Source organism: Gopherus evgoodei, chromosome 10 (assembly GCF_007399415.2).
Source record: "Gopherus evgoodei ecotype Sinaloan lineage chromosome 10, rGopEvg1_v1.p, whole genome shotgun sequence".
Classification (NCBI taxonomy): Eukaryota; Metazoa; Chordata; order Testudines; family Testudinidae; genus Gopherus; species Gopherus evgoodei.
The window spans coordinates 35,175,027-35,192,712 of NC_044331.1; the positions used below are offsets into that span (position 1 = coordinate 35,175,027).

The 17,686-nt window shown below is 43.2% G+C and overlaps 1 protein-coding gene across 1 annotated transcript in view; it reads right to left on the minus strand.

Annotated features, from left to right (window-relative positions):
• Positions 1-17,686, minus strand: part of CIB2 (calcium and integrin binding family member 2) — a 111,232-nt gene that overhangs the window by 42,853 nt on the left and 50,693 nt on the right. The window contains exon 3 of the mRNA XM_030578135.1: positions 43-154. Coding sequence (XP_030433995.1) covers positions 43-154 — 112 coding nt within the window. The remainder of the gene's footprint in view (positions 1-42; positions 155-17,686) is intronic.

The window sequence follows — 17,686 nt, forward strand, 5'->3', positions numbered from 1 at the left end:
AAATTTAACATGATACCATTTTTAAGCAGTTAGAAGCAATACCTTTAGTTCAGGCATGTTAATTATAAGCTGTATAGGTAGTTTAACATCTGGATCCTTGGTGTAGTCCATGGGCACAATGTTCGGTGCCATTTCATGGTATCGGCCGTGCAACCTGCAAACAAGTGAAAAAGAAGCCCTTTAAGCAACTAATTCCATTCCATTCAGTAAACAGGCTCACATTGTTTTGTTGCTCTAGGCCCCATTTACTATTATTAAAACGAGAGTCTTGCTGCTTGAGTCATAGCATTTAAGGCCAGAAAGGATCAACTAGTCTGACCTCCTGTATATCACAGAGTACACCACCACCACCTAGCACACTAAATCCAACAACAGAAATGAGACCAACGGAAATGAGACCCACAGGAGACTAAATTAACATGTGCCACAGGCAGAGAATGGGAGGGATCAAAGTGCACCAGTGCTTGAGGCAGAGTGCATAATGGCAGGGAATTGATTAAATGATATATACCCAGATAATCCTGTCAAGTGATCTACTCCCACACGCTGCAGTGAAAAGCAAAAAACCCCAAGGTCACTACCAATGTGACCTGGGGGAAAATTCCTTCTTAACCCCACATATGGCCATCAGTTAGACCTTGAGCATGTGAGCAAGAACTAAACAACCAAGCACCTGATAGAGAGAGAGCTTGGTGCCACCGCAGAGCCCTAGCTCACCCTGCCCATCTCCAGCCACTGCCATCCCACATGTGTCAGAGGAAAGAGATAAAAAACCTCCAAGAATACACTGGGGGGGAGGGGGAATCCCTTCCTTATTCCTGCCAGTGGCTGGCTCAAGCCCTGAAGCATGAGCTTTAGGAACATAAGATACAAACCAAAAGTGAGCTCCATGGCTGTTGAGCCCTGCCACGCACCATCACAAGCAACCCATCATACAGTTGCACTCAAATTTGTCCAGCGCTCTCTCAAAACTAACTAAGTTGTTTGACCCACAACTCCTGTGAGAAGGCTGTTCCAGAACCTCACTCCTCTGATGGTTAGAAATAGTCTTCTAATTTCCAGCCTGAATGTGTTCATGGCCTCTGTCACTTCCAATTGATGAGCCCTCAGCTTGTAGCAGAAATTCTTATTATTAGACCCTAAAGGGATGACCTTGCACTTTGTACTACTGAATTTCCACTCATTGCTGTCAGTCCAGTCTTCAAGTTCATCCAAATCTTCCTGTATAATACTCCAATCCACCTCTCTATGGACGATGCCTCCCAACTTTGCGTCAGCAACAAATTTCATTAGCACACTCCTACTTCTTCTGCCAACATCATTAATAAAAATACTGAGTAAGATTGTTCCCAAAACTGATGCTTAAGGAATTCTACTTGTAATCTCTCTCCCATACAATAATTCACCTTTCAGCACAACCTGTTTTCTTCTCTTTAGCCAATTCCTTATCCACCTTACGTTTGTACTGACCACACCTTCCCTAACTGAATTACATGAATTAAACTGAATTAAAACTGTGTTGAATGCTTTACTGAAGTCCAAATATATTAGATCTACTGAGCATCCCTTATCAAAAAAATCATTTATTTTCTCAAAGAGGGAAATCGGATTAGTCTGGCATTATCTACTTTTGGTAAACCCGTGCTGCAATAAATCCCCTTCACTGTTTAGATCTATGAATTTAATTATTTTTACTTTCATAATTTTCTCTAAACCCTCGCATACTACTGAGAAGAAAGAGAGCTTTATCCATTAGACCCCTATCAAGGTGCAAAGCAGGAGTGGCATTCACAGGTGTCAGTATACAATAAGCTAGGTATGGAACTGGCGAGTCTGTGAGTGGTTCAGATCCAGTTTATATAATATGTCCACACAGCAAATGTGGCCCATGGCCATTCATTATATGTATTTGCTGTGCAACTGCGCAAGAACAGGATCACCTAGGGTATGTCTATGCAATTGATATCCAGTGATGCAAGAACAGGGTCATCTGGAATATGTCTAGACTGCTTATGAGAGCAAGACTCCCAGCCCAGCTCCATGGACTTATGCTAGCAGGGCTCACGCTAGCACACAAAAAATAGTTGTGTAGATGTTGTAGCTAGGGGCTGGAGCTTGGGCTGTCAAGCCTGAGGCAGGGGTGTTACAGCCTGAGCTGCAACATCAAAGCAATGTCTACACAGCTATTGTTAGCATCCTAGTGTGAGACCCCCTAACACTAGTCTGTGGATCCAGGCTGGGAGGTTTGCCCCAGGTGCAGCTTAAACATACCCCTCGAGGGTCAATGACCTGGGCAAAAAGGTGTTTAAAAGACCAAGGATATATGACTGTGCTTGTGGTCACCCCAGTGGACAATGGCATCCTTGTGTCCTTTCATGGCAAATATTCCAGTGAATGAGTTTATGGGTGGCAGCATTTGCAGAAACAGACAGTTTTAAAGAAAACATTGAAGAACGTTAGCAGGAAACAAATTTTGAATTTGCAAACATGAGTCTTTGCTTCAGTAAACTGATTCTAACAGAACCATCCCATGTGAACAGTGGCCCAGATCCACAAAGGTATTTAAGCTCCTAACTTCCACTGATTTCAAGGAAGCTTAAATACCTTGTGCCCAATCAACTGAGATCAGATTCTGGGCCTTATATATGCACAATGAACTGCTCTCAAACAACTTGCAGACCAAACATTATTTGCAAAAACTGTCTGGTGGCTAATTTTGAAGAACACCATTGCTAAGAAAAAATCATTAGCTCTCTGTGGACAATTCACACATAGGGAAAGAGGTGAAATTATAAAACACTATCTGCTATAAATTGTTCGCTCAGTGACAATGGTTGCCCTGACCATCTGTGTGTCAGAGATCCAGTCACAAGACAGAAAGCAAAAAAGAAGCAAATACTGGAGAAATCACTTGTCAGTGTCCCAGAATCCAGCTGTGATAGTTCAGAAAAGCCCTGGTGTCATGGTATAATTCCCCACTCTGAACCTTAGTGTCCAAAAGATGGGGTACCAGCATGAATTCCTCTAAGCTCAATTACCACCTTAGTACTTGTAGCGCTGCCACCAGCCAGGAATTCCAGTGCCTGGTACACTCTGGTCCCCACAAAACCTTGCCCAGGGAACCCCAAGACCTAGACCCTCTGGATCTTAACACAAGGAAAGTAAACCCTTTCCCTCACCGTTGCCTCTCCCAGGCTTCCCCTCCCTGGGTTACCCTGGAAGATCACTGTGATTCAAACTCCTTGAATCTTAAAACAGGGAGGAAAATTCACCTTCCCTCCTCCTTCTCTCTCCCCCTCCCAGACTCTCCCTGAGAGAGAAAGTAATCCTAACACAGAGAGAAAATAACCTCTCTCTCCCCCTTCCCTCCTTTCTTCCCACCAGTTCCCTGGTGGATCCAGACCCAGTCCCCTGGGGTCTCACCAGAATAAAAAAAAATCTGCTTCTTAAACAAGAAAAGCTTTTAATTAAAGAAAGAAAAAACAGTAAAAATTATCTTTGTAAATTTAAGATGGAATATGTTACAGGGTCTTTCAGCTATAGACACTGGGAATACCCTCCCAGCCTAAGTATACAAATACACATTTGAACTCCTCCCAGCCAAATACACATTTGCAAATAAAGAAAACAAACATAAGCCTAACTCACCTTATCACCTAGTACTTACTATTTTGAATCTATAAGAACCTGTATCAGGGAGATTGGAGATAAACCTGGCTGCATGTCTGGTCACTCTCAAAACGCAGAGAGAACAACCACCAAAAACTAACAGCACACACAAAAACTTCCCTCCCTCAAGATTTGAAAGTATCCTGTCCCCTGATTGGTCCTCTGGTCAGGTGACAGCCAGGCTACAGGCAAAAGAGACACGAAGTACTTCTGTTCTATTAACTCTTAACTATCTGTTTATGACACCTGGTTTCACAATATTATTTGTATTGCAGTAGTACCGAAGGGCCCTGCTCTGGGATCAGGCTCCCCTGTACTGGGTGCTGTACACATAGTGCCTGTCCCAAAGAGCTTACAGATTAATGAAGATGAGAGACAACAGGTGGATACAAACACACACAGAGGAACAAAGAGTCAGTTATAATTAGTGTAATAAGCAGCGGGCATAGTGCACCAGCTGCCTTAATCATTGCCAGCAGCATGGCATAAATGGGTTTTAAGGACAGGGTTTTAGAGGAGGATAACATAGTCGCTTTGCCACTGACACTGATTTGCTATATGTTCTAGTGAGATAAAGGAAACTTAACTTTGGGCTGTACTGGAAAATACAGCAAGGTTACTCAGTAGTTGCTACTGAGAGCATGTATTCACTTAACAATGCCAAAGGCTCTTTATTGTTGACCTGCTGTCTGATTCTGCACACCCTCACTAACAGCCTCAGACTGAATGATCACAATGGTCCCTTCTGGCCTTGGAATCTATGAATAGGTAGCTCCACGAAGTTTAATGGCATTACACACCTGAGTAAGGACTAGTCCCATGGGAAGATAAGGACAATTCTCATTCTCTTTGCAGGATTTGGCCCCTAGTTTGGATCAGCATCAATGATCTACAAGTGAAAGATTGCATTACAGTACCAATTCCCTATGCCATCTAGTCAAGTGCCCCTTGAAATGATTTTATAAAACTATTTGTGCCTAAATATTTTATATCATCTAGCTATACAGCAAGAAATACCTGAAGAGTCTCAAAGGCTGATCTGCATCAGCATAATAATTTGTCAGCTGGTTCTCTGCAGTTCTCCTCAGCTGCATTCAGTGCATTTCACAGAGAAGTTGTGTCAAGCTGTGATGTGCTCTTTAGTGTCATATGTAGGCCAGACTGTTTTACAAAGGTTTTCAAGAGCAAAATGTTAAGAGAAGTCAATGTCCCCCCAGCTATCAAACACAGTTAACCACTTCTAGATCCCTTAAAAATCTCATTTATGCTTCCAAGATTCCATGTGTACTGTTTCAACTAAAGTCATTTTTTATGCATTTAGTAGAAAAATGAATGTCATATTTTTCTTTTACAGGTTCAATTTATTGGAAGGTTTCTATAGGATGTTCTTAGTACGAAATAACAGTATGATACAGCCTATCTATGTACATTTACAGATGGAATTTCATCAAGGGAATCTAGGCACATTACACATAAAGCATTTATAAACCACTGCCTGATTAGCTTGCAGATAATCACCAAATCCCAGAGGACAGAATTATACATCCTGGCTCAGAGCCTTGGCTATGGCTAAGGATCACACAGCGCACCTCAGGGGGGATATTGCAAAGACGCCTGACCTGTCTATGCATCTCTTTGCTCGCCGGGTATAACACAGAACAGCCTAAGAGCTGCTCTAAATTACATTGGCTGTCAAAAGGCACAAGGGCCTGATACAGCAACCAAAGTTTGCTGAAGGATAAGGAAGCTCCAGCCACGTCCCCTTTCTCCTCCAGTTATACCTGCTGCACCAGGAGCAGGAGAAGGGGAGGTAGCATAGAAGCCTCTACACTAGCTCTGTATCATAAACTCATAGATTTTAAGGCCAGTAGTGAGCAGCAGATCATCTGATCTGACTTTTTGTATATCTCAGATCATGGAATTTTACCCAGTAACGCCTATATTGATCCCAATGGCTTGTGTTTGACTCACTGAGGGGACCCTACACTGGGTTGATCCTCATGAAGCTGCACTATTGTGTATAGTTATTTAAAAACAATAACAGCTACCGAGAAGATACTTATTGTCTCCCAGTCTACAAGCTTGATTTGAGGGGTAGGTGAGTACACAGCCCCCACTAACTACAAGGATCAGGCCCCAAGTCTTATTCTCATCTCTTTTCTAAGGCTGCCAATTTCCTAAACTATCCCACAGAGCAAGCTCCTGACTCACAAGGATGTTCATGCTAGGATGTTTTCTTGGTAAGTCATGATACTACACAATGTTATTATAACCCAGCATTATCATGATCAAGGATGTCACTGCATCATGACGTTCTGCATGCTCACCAAGGACCCTGTTCCACCATGCTGACTAGTATCTTATTTTTGAGTAATCCACAGCAATTTCAGAACTCGCTCAGCACTTAGACACCAAGGTGTTAGGCACCCGAGAAATGCCACAAATAAACTTTCTCAAGTGATACTTGATGGATTCAAGATCACCTGCAATAAAAGTGGATCAAACCTGAAAGCTACGATGTGCCCCGTATAATCTCATTTCTTTACTTCTGCTTCCCTGTGCCCCCATGTTTTTTTCTTTCATCCCCTCCACTACACCTTAGATGTTTTAATTTTACTCTGAGCAACATTCCAAAGGACATCTTATGCTTTGCAGTATGTGCTCTTCTGAGATTATGTTCTCTTTCCACGCATTTGTCAGAGGTCACTTATGACATCAAGTGCTGAAAAATAAGCATATAAAAACACCCAGGGCTCCCATCTATTGTAGACCTAGTTGGTATTATATTTGATCATGAAAAGAATCCAATGACATGAATCAGGTTGTTATTTAGACAAAGAATAGGGAAGAGTTTTTTAGAGATGCATTAGTTTAAACAATCCAACGAACCACAGTCATATTCAGCAGCACACCAGAAGGTTCTCTAAGCTCATTTGAATCAGCTTCTGGCTCATATAACCATCAGCAACTATTGAAATGACATTTTCTTTATCACCGTGCAAAAGCTGCTTTCAGCACACTCATAGTATGATGAATGTGGTTACATGCTAATGGATGGCCCTCTGTCAGCAAGCTTGCGATTTATCAAATACATTTACAATGCCTTCTGTCATACAGCTTCAGTTAACTAGTTTTGGTGCTGCGGTTTGGAGGTATATGAATAATGATAGAATGGGGCCAGAAAAAAAGTCAGACTCCTATAGTGAAATCCTGGCCCAAGTGAAATCAATGGCAAAACTCTCATGCACTTCCTGTGGCGTCAGTGTGAAAGGGACTCAAGGAGAACTGTTTCTCACATTCCCATGCGATAGGAGATACAATTCAGAGTGAGGATAGCCAGTGGTTAATCTCCAGCTGTCAGTAAGGATATCTTGCAGGTATTTATCTCTGCTTCAACTTTAGCCTACATTTCCCTGATAATTATATTGTATTTCCTTGATGGTTATATTAACCTTTAGCTTCCTTAAGATAATTTCGCAACAAAATAGTATGGGTTCATTTTCTATTGCACAAGGAAGAAACTTTCGTACTCTTGCTAATCATGAACAGAGATTAGGTACTGTTTGTAAAACACTGTGAACAAGTTAGGTGCTGCATACTTAACTGCCACTGTCTGTATCCACTTGTTGTTTGTGTCTTGTCTTATACTGAGATCATGAGCTGTTTGGGGGCAAGGAATGTTTTTTAATCATGTCTTTATGTAGCACCTAGCATAATGGGGCCCTGGTCCATGACTGGGGTTCCTAGGTGCTACTGCAATAAAAATAATAATACTGCTATTATTAATTTTGTTTATTTCAGCTTAGATAAATCTATTCCCACCAGCAGGCATGGAAACAATTAAAATAATAGTTTTCACAGACATTATGTATGCAGTGTAGTAGTCTCTCTAATAGCCTGGGACTGAGACAGCTACAAGGTGCGTGTGGTAATATCTTTTATTGGACCACCTTCTGTTGGTGAGAGAGACAAGCCATCGAACCACACACAGCTCTTCTTCAGATCTGGGAAAGGTAATTCCAGCATCACAGCAAAATGCAAGGTGGATTATTGAGCATATCCTGCCAACAAATCCTGCATCTTGGTATAGGGTTAGATTAGATGACCCTTTTGGTCCCTGCTAACCCTATGGATTCTATGATTTTAAGTAGTTAGCACATATTATAAGGGACCATTCAAGGCAGAGCGGCCTGTTAACACCTCTGCAGTCATAGGACAAAAAGAGGGGGTTAATTGATTACAGATTCTTATAATAAACCATAAATCCAGTGTCTGTTCAGTGCATGATTTTTAGTGTCTAGCAGAGAAATGAATTTAAACACCCAAGTTTGTCTTTTTAAAGTGTTGTGAAGGTTTCCTTCAAGGATGAGGAGCGATAAATCACATAGAGACACGGCAATGTACTGAGCCCTTGCACAACAGAATTAATTCAACCAGCCAGTAATTCAAGCAACAAGACCCCTCTAAAACCTCTCCCTCCTGAGGCCTCAGCCTGGCCTCAACGCCACAACCAACAGATATTCTTTATGTAAGAACTGAGCTGTTTCACCCCAAGGTGAGGAATCACATTCTGGAGTCAAGGTGTCTTCATGGAAAATATCCTGCTAGCAGCTCCTTCTGGAGTCCCGCTCTCACTATAGCCATGGCAGTATCACAAAGAGCAGATGGAGCTGAACATAAAAGGAGTGTCCAAGTCTTGCTAGCATTTTTTGCCTGCATCTTAAGAAAATAATATCTTCAACTATGATGCACAGCAAAAATTGTGCCATCCAGGAAATTAAATATACCACTGACCTCATCACATTTCAGCAGCACTTGCTATCACACAGATAGTTTGCTGACTCTGTCCAATATGCAATTTCATAAATACTGTGCACTTTGGGATAAAGCAGCCATTTCTAGCTTTAAACAGTTCTCTAAATAGCATTTGCAAGGGCTTCTCTAAATGCACTGGGAGAAGAAGCTGAAAGCAAAAACTTCAAACCAATATTAATTTTTAGGATTAATTAATGTTTTAACCCTTTGTAGCCTTCAGAGACTGGAGTGGTGTTTCATTCTACAAAAATATGGTATTCCATTCCCTCCAAGCTTCCCCACATGTATTGTCAATGGGATAGCTGGGCATCATTCTGGACTCCATTCCAAAGCACACCTACAATGAAGTGTGCCTATTCATATTGCTTAGATTTACTCTTCTCCAGTTCTCTCATTAGTCCCCTGCTATCTGGCTTCTGTGCTGTCCATCCATCAGAACTTCCCTCAACACAGCCACTAATGTGACCTCTTAGGTAGCCATAGCAAAGTTGCATTTCCCCATTGCTCATTTTAGGATGCTTTGCTGGAATCAGAGCAACAGTTTGTGTTTCATAAATTTTACGTGGGGAGAAAACCATTAGTATCATAGTTTGACCTGCACAACACAGAGCGTAGAATTTCACCCGATCTTGAGTGAAATTTTGGTACAGATAAAAAGGCGTCTTGTTCTGCTCACAAAATTAACTGGTGTCACAATAAATGATGTTCCCCGTGCAAGTAACATTCTGCTAGGAACAACACATTGGGCAGGTGTGTGAGACATGGCAATGATGTATCCCAGCTGTCACGGCCTTGTGTTTGTGTGCAGTATCTGACTTTTTAAAATAAGAGGAATGGATGAGGGCTCAGTGAGTGGGTGGTGGGGAGGGTTAGGAGAACAGCAGTTGGAATAGCCATTATTTTTGCTCAGTATAAAGACTGAGACTCAGTCTTTTTGTGACATATACAACATTAGCACAAAGTAAACACACCCCAAGAGTAATAAAAGGACCTTCCTTGCTAATGAACCCCCTATCCTGTCCAGAGAAACCAAATCAATCCATTTATATAGAAATGGTCCAAATTCTGATATGGCTCCTCAACTTGATACGTGAGTTTCAATTGCAAAATAAGAGTATGGTGGTGTCAATCTCATCCTGTTCAGAAAAGTGACTGAGTTTCACATTAGACTACAGCACTGCTTTTGTTGTCCCACAGAATACCAAGCCACTTGTGTCTTCCAGTGTAAGTCCAACGATAGTGCTCATCTTATTTACCATGGACCCATTTCACATAATTAGCTTCCTTGTACAGCACTTTGGGAAGTAAAATTGTGCAAGAGTGTTGCCTCCTTGACCAATGCATCCTGTCTCCTTGCTTGTGCTTCTCTCATTGCTTAAACATTTAGCTGTTGCAACTGTATAAAGGAAAACGATATTCTTGAAGTACATTTGCATCTCTTTGTGGCATTTCAGCAGTCCATGAATGTTAGGAGGCATCACCAAGGGAACGTTACAAGCAATGTTCCTTAGCAGGCTATTAGAATGATTAAGCTACACAACAAGGCAGAAAGACATAGAAAGGAGTATGTTCCATGTGGTTAGCTTATCAGAGTTCGTAAATAAAACCCATTCCAGTTTGCCCTAGTGCTAGGAAGCATGGCCAGAATTTTAGAACTGGACAATACTTTTGATCAGAGAACTAAGTTCAGTTTTTAGAATCATAAGGAAAATGCATATTCTTAGGTAGAAAAACACAACACCATGTACCTGAATATCTGTCCTTCCTGTACTTGGTAATAATGCACCTATGTGTTTTACCTGGAAGTCTCTCTATGAAGACACACAAACATTTATTTTTAAAGACAGTTGAAGTAACAACAAACAGGTGCTTATCAGAGCCATTCTGCCAATGCTAGCTGTGAAAGCAGGGACACATGGCAGGGTGCTCTATAAATGGCTTAATAATTAACAGTAATTTTGACTGAGCTGCTTTCCCATCTGATTGTCCTCCCTCCTTCCACTCTCCCATAAAAACACCAGAGAGTTAGAGACAAAAGAGGCATTGTGAGGTAAAGGGCAGAAAGGGTTCAAATGCCACCATCCCAATGGTAGAAAAAATGACATTTTATTCTCTATTGTTTGCTTTGTTTCTTTGTCATCACAGATCAGATCTCTCTTCTTGGACCCATCCATCTACTAGCTAATGAACCAGTACCTCAGTTTTTACCAGCTGAGGATTGGGCTCATAGGCTTTAGTTCTAGCTCACTCACAGTTGAAGGGAGAGGCAAGTCTGACAATCTAAACTGAAACTCAGAGTCACAAACTTCTCCCATTCAGCCCTAAGTTCTGTCTCTTCTCTCACCCAGGCAATTGTCTGATCACCTGGCTTTTCATCTCACTGCCATGATGTTTTTACTAAAATGCATCTATTGATTTTTTTCTAAGCTTTTTCATATATTGTTTATTCCAGCATTGATCTCGAGCACGGAGAGCTGGGAATATATCTGCTGAAGAGGAATAGGATTTCCAGCTACTTTCTGTAAATAATTAACCTTTTAGACAAAAAACAAAGGCTGTCCCTGTTCTTTTCTGGAGTCTGACAGACAGGACGTATTGACAGGTTTCTGAGAATCTTTGGAGATGGGACCAAGTGAATGAATCACCTGCTGCAATGATATTCATGGCTGAACTTTACAAGCAATTGCTTTATTGTAAAACATTTCATTCAGGATAATGGATGACTGTGCAAAGTACAGGAGAAGAGGGAGTAGAATTTTAGCTCAAGTAACAGTTCTAGTTGTGATTAAACACTGTGAGGTGAATAAACAGTTAAGGCAGGATAATGCTGTTGTGCACAGGCTGAGAATGTACCTTCTGAGTGGAACATTTTCCCGATAGCAGCAGTTCTCAAACTGTGGGTCGGGACCCCAAAGTGGTTTGCAATCCCCTTTGAAAAGGGTTGCATGGGCTGGCTTAGACTTGCTGGGTCTCGGGACTCCCACTGTCCAAGGCTGAAGCCAAAGCCCAGGCGCTTCAGCCTTGAGTGGCAGCGCTCAGGTCAGGGGCGGCGCTTCCATTTAGGCGACCTAGGCGGTCGCCTAGGGCGCCAGGATTTGGGAGGGCGGCAGACTGCTCCAGTGGACCTCCTGCAGGCATGCCTGCGGAGGGTCCGCTGGTCCCTCAGCTCCGGTGGAGCATCCGCAGGCAAGCCTGCTGCAGGTCCACCGGAATCACGGGACCAGCGGACTGCCTGCAGGGACGCCTGCTGCAGGTCCACCAGAGCCGCGGGACTGGTGAGCCGGCCCTGCGCCTAGGGCGCCAAAAACCCTGGCGCCGCTCCTGGCTCAGGTTGCAGGCCCCCTGCCTGGGGCGGAAGCCCGTGAGCTTCAGCTTTGCCCTCGCTGCCCAGAGCAGTGCGGCTTGGGTGAGCTCAGGCTTCAGTCCCCCTCCTGGGGTTGTGAAGTTATTTTTGTTGCCAGAAGCGGGTCGCGGTGCAATGATGTCTGAGAACCCCTGCCCTATAGATAAGGTAATCTCAGTTTCTCAGGGCAGTTTTCCTTGGCATGGGGAGGTAAGGAAGAGATTGCAGGAGGCTCCTTGAGGTACCCCTTGCATCCTTATGGGATGCAATCACTGCTGAAACTGGACTGTGTCCACAGACACACCCCTCTAAGCTCTGCTAGCATGTGGAGACTGATGCTAGGGGGAGAGAACACAGACTTCTAAAAAGTATAGGAAGGGCCACTTCTGAACATGTGACCTGCTCTACTCCACCAGTTTTATCCCTGAACTTACCTTATGTACACCTATGTAGTCAACTGTGCACCTCTCCTTGCCACTGGTTCATAATTTAGCTGATAATATCTAGAATTAAAGTTGCATTCTGGTGTGTATTTAGGGAAATAGGAGGTGGTTTATGTGGCGCTGGCAGCTGGCTAGCTCAGGTCAAGACCTCAAAGAAGTATTAAGTGTACCAGTTCATTGGTGGGTGAGCTTCAAAAGAATGTTAAAAGGTACTATTGTATATCTAGGCAATTCACTCTTTAGAATAGATGTTAATTGTATTTGTCTTCATCTACCTCAGGACTGGTGCAAGTATTTTTAGCGCCCTAGGCACATGGCCATTTCGCCACCCCGTGCGCTGGTCCCGCAGCTCCGGTGGACCTGCCGCAGTTGTGCCTGCGGAGGGTCCCCTGGTCCGCGGCTCCGGTGGAGCTGCTGCAGTCGTGCCTGTGGGAGGTCCACCGGAGCCGCGGCCCCTCCACAGGCACGACTGCAGCAGGTCAACTGGAGCCGCCTGCCCCCCCCCCCAGCAAAATGCCGCCCCCCCCAATAATCCTGGCGCCCTAGGCGATTGCCTAGGCCACCTAAATGGAAGCGCCGGCCCTGATCTACCTACATCCTGTTTAATGTATATTTGTGTAACTCAATTAACCTGTTGTTGCTATATCCTTTCTCCATGTCCTATAACTCTGTAATTACCTTTACATTGTGTATGCAATGCTACTTAATTAACATTAGGTCAAAAGGCCTGTATTTAAATGTTTAGATGTGAAGTTATTTGATTTGTAAAATCTAATGAAGAATTGTTCCTGGCCATCACATTGTGTTTACTTTATCTCTAAATAGCCTATCAACTGGAATTGAAGCCTTAGAACTTGGAATGAGAAGACTGTTGACTTCTAAGCATGGGTCATTATATGAAAAACAACGGAAGATCCACAGATGTTGTCTGCTTTTAGTCAACAAAGCAAAGCCCACGAGGTGATGAAAACACTTTCTAAAGACTGTTTTCAACTATAAAAAGGCATACTGGGAATGATTCTGCATCTCTAATTCATCTGAATTCTGTCAGGGAGCATTCCAAGATACCAGACAGAGGTCCCCAAAAGACATTTTAGGAAGCCCTGAGGAACTTATAAAAAGACTCTAAGAGACTGGCAGATTACTACTCTCTACTATCATTTTGGACTTACAAATTTTAATTCACCTGTTACATATTTTATTTGCTTTAATATTTTAATAACTAATTTATTTTCCTAGCTAATAAATCTTTAGTTTAGTTTACTAAAGAAAATTGGCTACAGTGAGTCTTTGGTGTGAGATCCAGAAGCATCCAATGACCTGGGGTGAATGGCTGATTCTTTGGGGTTGGAAGAACCTAGTGTATGTGGTTTGGGGTTTTAATAACCTTTTATCACAAAGTCCAGTTTGTCAGGGTAATAAAGCTACAGAGCCTCAGTGGACTATTTATACGTCCATGGTAAAATTAATACTGTATAGTGAACCACAAGTACACTTTTGTTACTGGCTGAGTGAAATCTAATGATAGAATACACCAGCAGTCTGGAGTGTCTGCCCTGGTTTCTGACAGTTTGACCTGAGTTTGGCATTCTTAGCTGTGAGCCACTCCAGGCACCATGACAATTAGTGTAGTCTTTGCAGGATTCACATGTCACAGGCCAACTGGGCTTTAAGATCAGAACCCAAAATAAATTAAAGTTTAAAGTTTTATATTGAGAGTTTTAAGGGTTAAAGATTAGTTACAATGGGTGAACCACAAACATATGAGGCCTTGGCTACATTTGAGAGTTACACCGCTGTTGGTGGCTTTATAGCGCTGTAACTCACTCCCCGTCCACACTGGCAAGGCACATACAGTGCTGTATCTCCGTGGCTACAGCGCTGCTTGTACTCCACCTCCCTGAGAAGAATAAAGAGTATAATGCTGCTGCTGCAGCACAAGGGCGCTAGTGTAAACAGGGAATAATCTTAGTACGCTGTAACTGACCTCCAGAAGCTTCCCATAATCCTTTTAAGTAAAGGTCCCGCTCTTTGTTTTGTTGTGATGCCTCTCCGTTTTGTTGTGAACTGCGGGCTCCCGGAGCTGCTTATCAAAAAAACAAACACAGCTCCTGTTTGCTGTGAATGAGCAGAGGCAGGCAGGGGGGCTCCCTTTAGAACGCCCACAGCTAGTGTTTGCTTAAAGAGAGGGGGACGGAGGGGGCTTGAGGAGAGAAGCAGCGCGGCAGGTGCGGGGGGGGGGAGATCCGTTTCGGAGCGGCTGCTTATCTGGTCTGTGAGGGAAAAAACAAATAGCTCTTGTTTGCTTTCAGTGAGTGAGAGAGAGGTGAGGGAGGGGGTCGGAACTTGCAAGGCAGCTGCTGACACAGTGTTGGCTCCAAAAATCCACTCTCTCTCCCCCACGCTCCCTGTCACACTCCACCCCACCCTATCCCTTTTGAAAAGCATGTTGCAGCTGCCCATAATGCACCGCTCCCAATGCCGCTGCAAATGCTGCAAATGTGGCCACGACAGTGCGCTGGTAGCTGTCAGTGTGGACAGACTGCAGCACTTTCCCTACTCAGATGTAGGAAGACAGGTTTAACTCCCAGTGCTGTACAGTATCAGAGGGTAGCCGTGTTAGTCTGGATCTGTAAAAGCAGCAAAGAATCCTGTGGCACCTTATAGACTAACAGACGTTTTGGAGCATGAGCTTTCGTGGGTGAATACCCACTTCCTCAGATGCATGTCAGTGCTGTACAGCTGCAAGTGTAGCCATACCCTGAGGGTCTTGACAGAAGAGACCTTGAGCAGTTGTGCTCACAAAAGGGGTTGTTTTTTAAGGAAAAAAACCCACCTCAGATCAGGAGCTGAGAGCTTTGCTCATGGACTATGACCAAAAAGCAGGGACTCAGCCCCTTCTCCCCTATGTCCCAAATGCAGAAGTGATCCAGATGCAGATCCTGGCAGATGAGAAACGACACAATCAGGAAATGATGAAACTCTGAATGAAGGAGAAGAAAAATACAAGAAAGACCTAGCATAGCACATCTGTTTCTGTGTTTGTCTAATATAAATAGCAAGTGTCTAACCCATCCCAGGATAACAATTCACCATTAAGGAAAGTATCTTTTAGAGGAAGAGAGGGGCAGCTGCTCAGTCATGATCAAGGATACTGGATGTCTTTTCCATTCATTTTTATTTCCCTCTCTATTACTATCTTATTCTAGCTTAGGCCTGCTTCTGTTGCCAAAAGAGGGCACATATTAGGTTCCACCTAGTTTTATTCAAGCTGCAAAGATTAACTCCATTTTCAAATCCCCTGAAAACTTGTGTTGTTGAGCAGACCAGTTTCTCTCTAGAAGGCTGTTTCTGGTAAGCACACACTGTGCTTTATGGGAGCTGAGTGTTGTATCGTCAATCTCTACAATCGACCTTAATGGAGAACTGGCAGACAGAGTACAGTGTATGAAGGAGTGGAATAGCTTTGATTATGCAGCATGGCATCATTAGATTGTCATTCAGGAATGTGCTTTAGTAACAAGCTGCAGTTTACCTGGGTTCCTGCACTAGCTTTTCACTTCTGCAGACATGGATTCAGATTTGATTTTGACAGGGGAGCTGAATGCATTTCTAATCAATCTTACAGTGTAAAAGCCAGAGTATAGAGGGCTATTTCCTAAACTGAATACTTGCTTCATTTCAGGACCATAATTCTCCTATTTTTATGAGGCAGATAATCACGTCAGTCAGTCATGCCACAACCACTATTTGGAACAAGTACAGTTCTCAGTGCTGAGAGTCAGATTCAGCTACCATTTCCCAAAAGTTGCAGTGAATGGCACTGCATGGAATATTGTCTGCTGAGAGTCATCTCTTGCTGAAAATTATTATTAATCCCAAATTAATACAGCACATCAGTCAACCTCTATGCTAAAGGCTAGCAGCTCTAACACTGCTGCTTCTTACAGGAGCAGAAATCACTTCATTTTTCACTGATGACCTCTGGTCATACCAGCCTGAGTTAGATCTGATGGATCAGTGGCCTGGAGATGAAGGTATCTCTCACATTACCTAGATTCTGAGCTCTCCATGGCCTTCAAAGGAGGAGGGGTATTTGGAAATAATTTGGAATTGCATTAATTACTCTGGTCCTGTCCCCTCTCATGAAAAACTCCATATCTTGTCAGAAGGGGGCAACGTGGGGTTTGCCCCCTAGAAAAGGTATCAGGGTCTGTCCCAACCCTTGGGATCTGGGGGAAAATTGGGGCCCAACCACATGGAAGCCACCTTCATTCTAGCCCCCAGCAGCTCCCACTTCCCTTGCTACATAGACTGCAGCAGTCCTGCAGGCTATAGTATCTTCTCCAGGGAATCTCAAAGGGATCAGGGAGGGATAAGCATCCATCTACTCTGTACTCTGTTCAGTCTTGACCCTGTGAAGATCTCAGATGCAATGTGTGTTCTGGTGGCTGGGGGGACAGGGGAAAGGAAGAAGTTGGTGCTGTGGAGGTGATTAGGAGGGAGCAGACCCACTGTGGGTTCTCTTTTGGTGACAGATCTCAGGAAGGGAGCATCCCAGGACTTTGACCTCACATGTGTGGGCTTAGAGAGCTTATTCTTTCAGTAAAATGGCCAAGTGGATTTCCAAGCTCTCACAGCTGCAGTGATTGTTTTCATTTGCTGCCAATTTTTTTTTATCAGAGCGAGGCTCAGATTTTCCCAAGGCAAGACCCAAAGGCAAACTCTTCTTTGGCCTGGTACCCATAAATCACCACCATGCTAGGCAATGACACCACATTATAGCTGGCTACACTGCCTTCGTAATAAGAACTCCACACACAGAGGAGTGCTGAAAACAAAAGATAAAAGCTGGTAATGGCTCATTGATTGGAAATAAGTAGAAGCTTTAGTGGCTATTCAACCCTAATACATTAAACATCTCATTAACTCTGCAGTGCTTTCACAATATTATAAGCTAGTAGTAGAAGCAAGGCCAGACTAGATTGTACATATTTATTCAGATTATTGTACATTCTCCTATACATCAGGAATCTATTCCAACACATTTAATAGTGTGAATCATTTTAATAAAAACATCCAAAATTGAATGCTAGATTACTTTGCATATTTATAGAAAATTACATGCGATTTCAGTGACAACAGCGTGTCTTGGAAAGAACTATCAGTATCAAGTGAAATGCTGATTAGGTGACATCTTCTCATTATAAACCACCTGTGTGCTCAGTGCCCAGTTCACCGTTCACTAGTGACTCGTATCAGCCCATCACCATCGCAAGATAATGCAACAAAAGCAGCTTAGCTCCTCTCAATACTATTTTCTTCCAGTGCAAAATATGGCTTCAAGCTTATGAAAAAAGCAACAACATTTCAGAGATGGATTGTGCTCAAGTGAGAGTGTGCCATTCAATACACT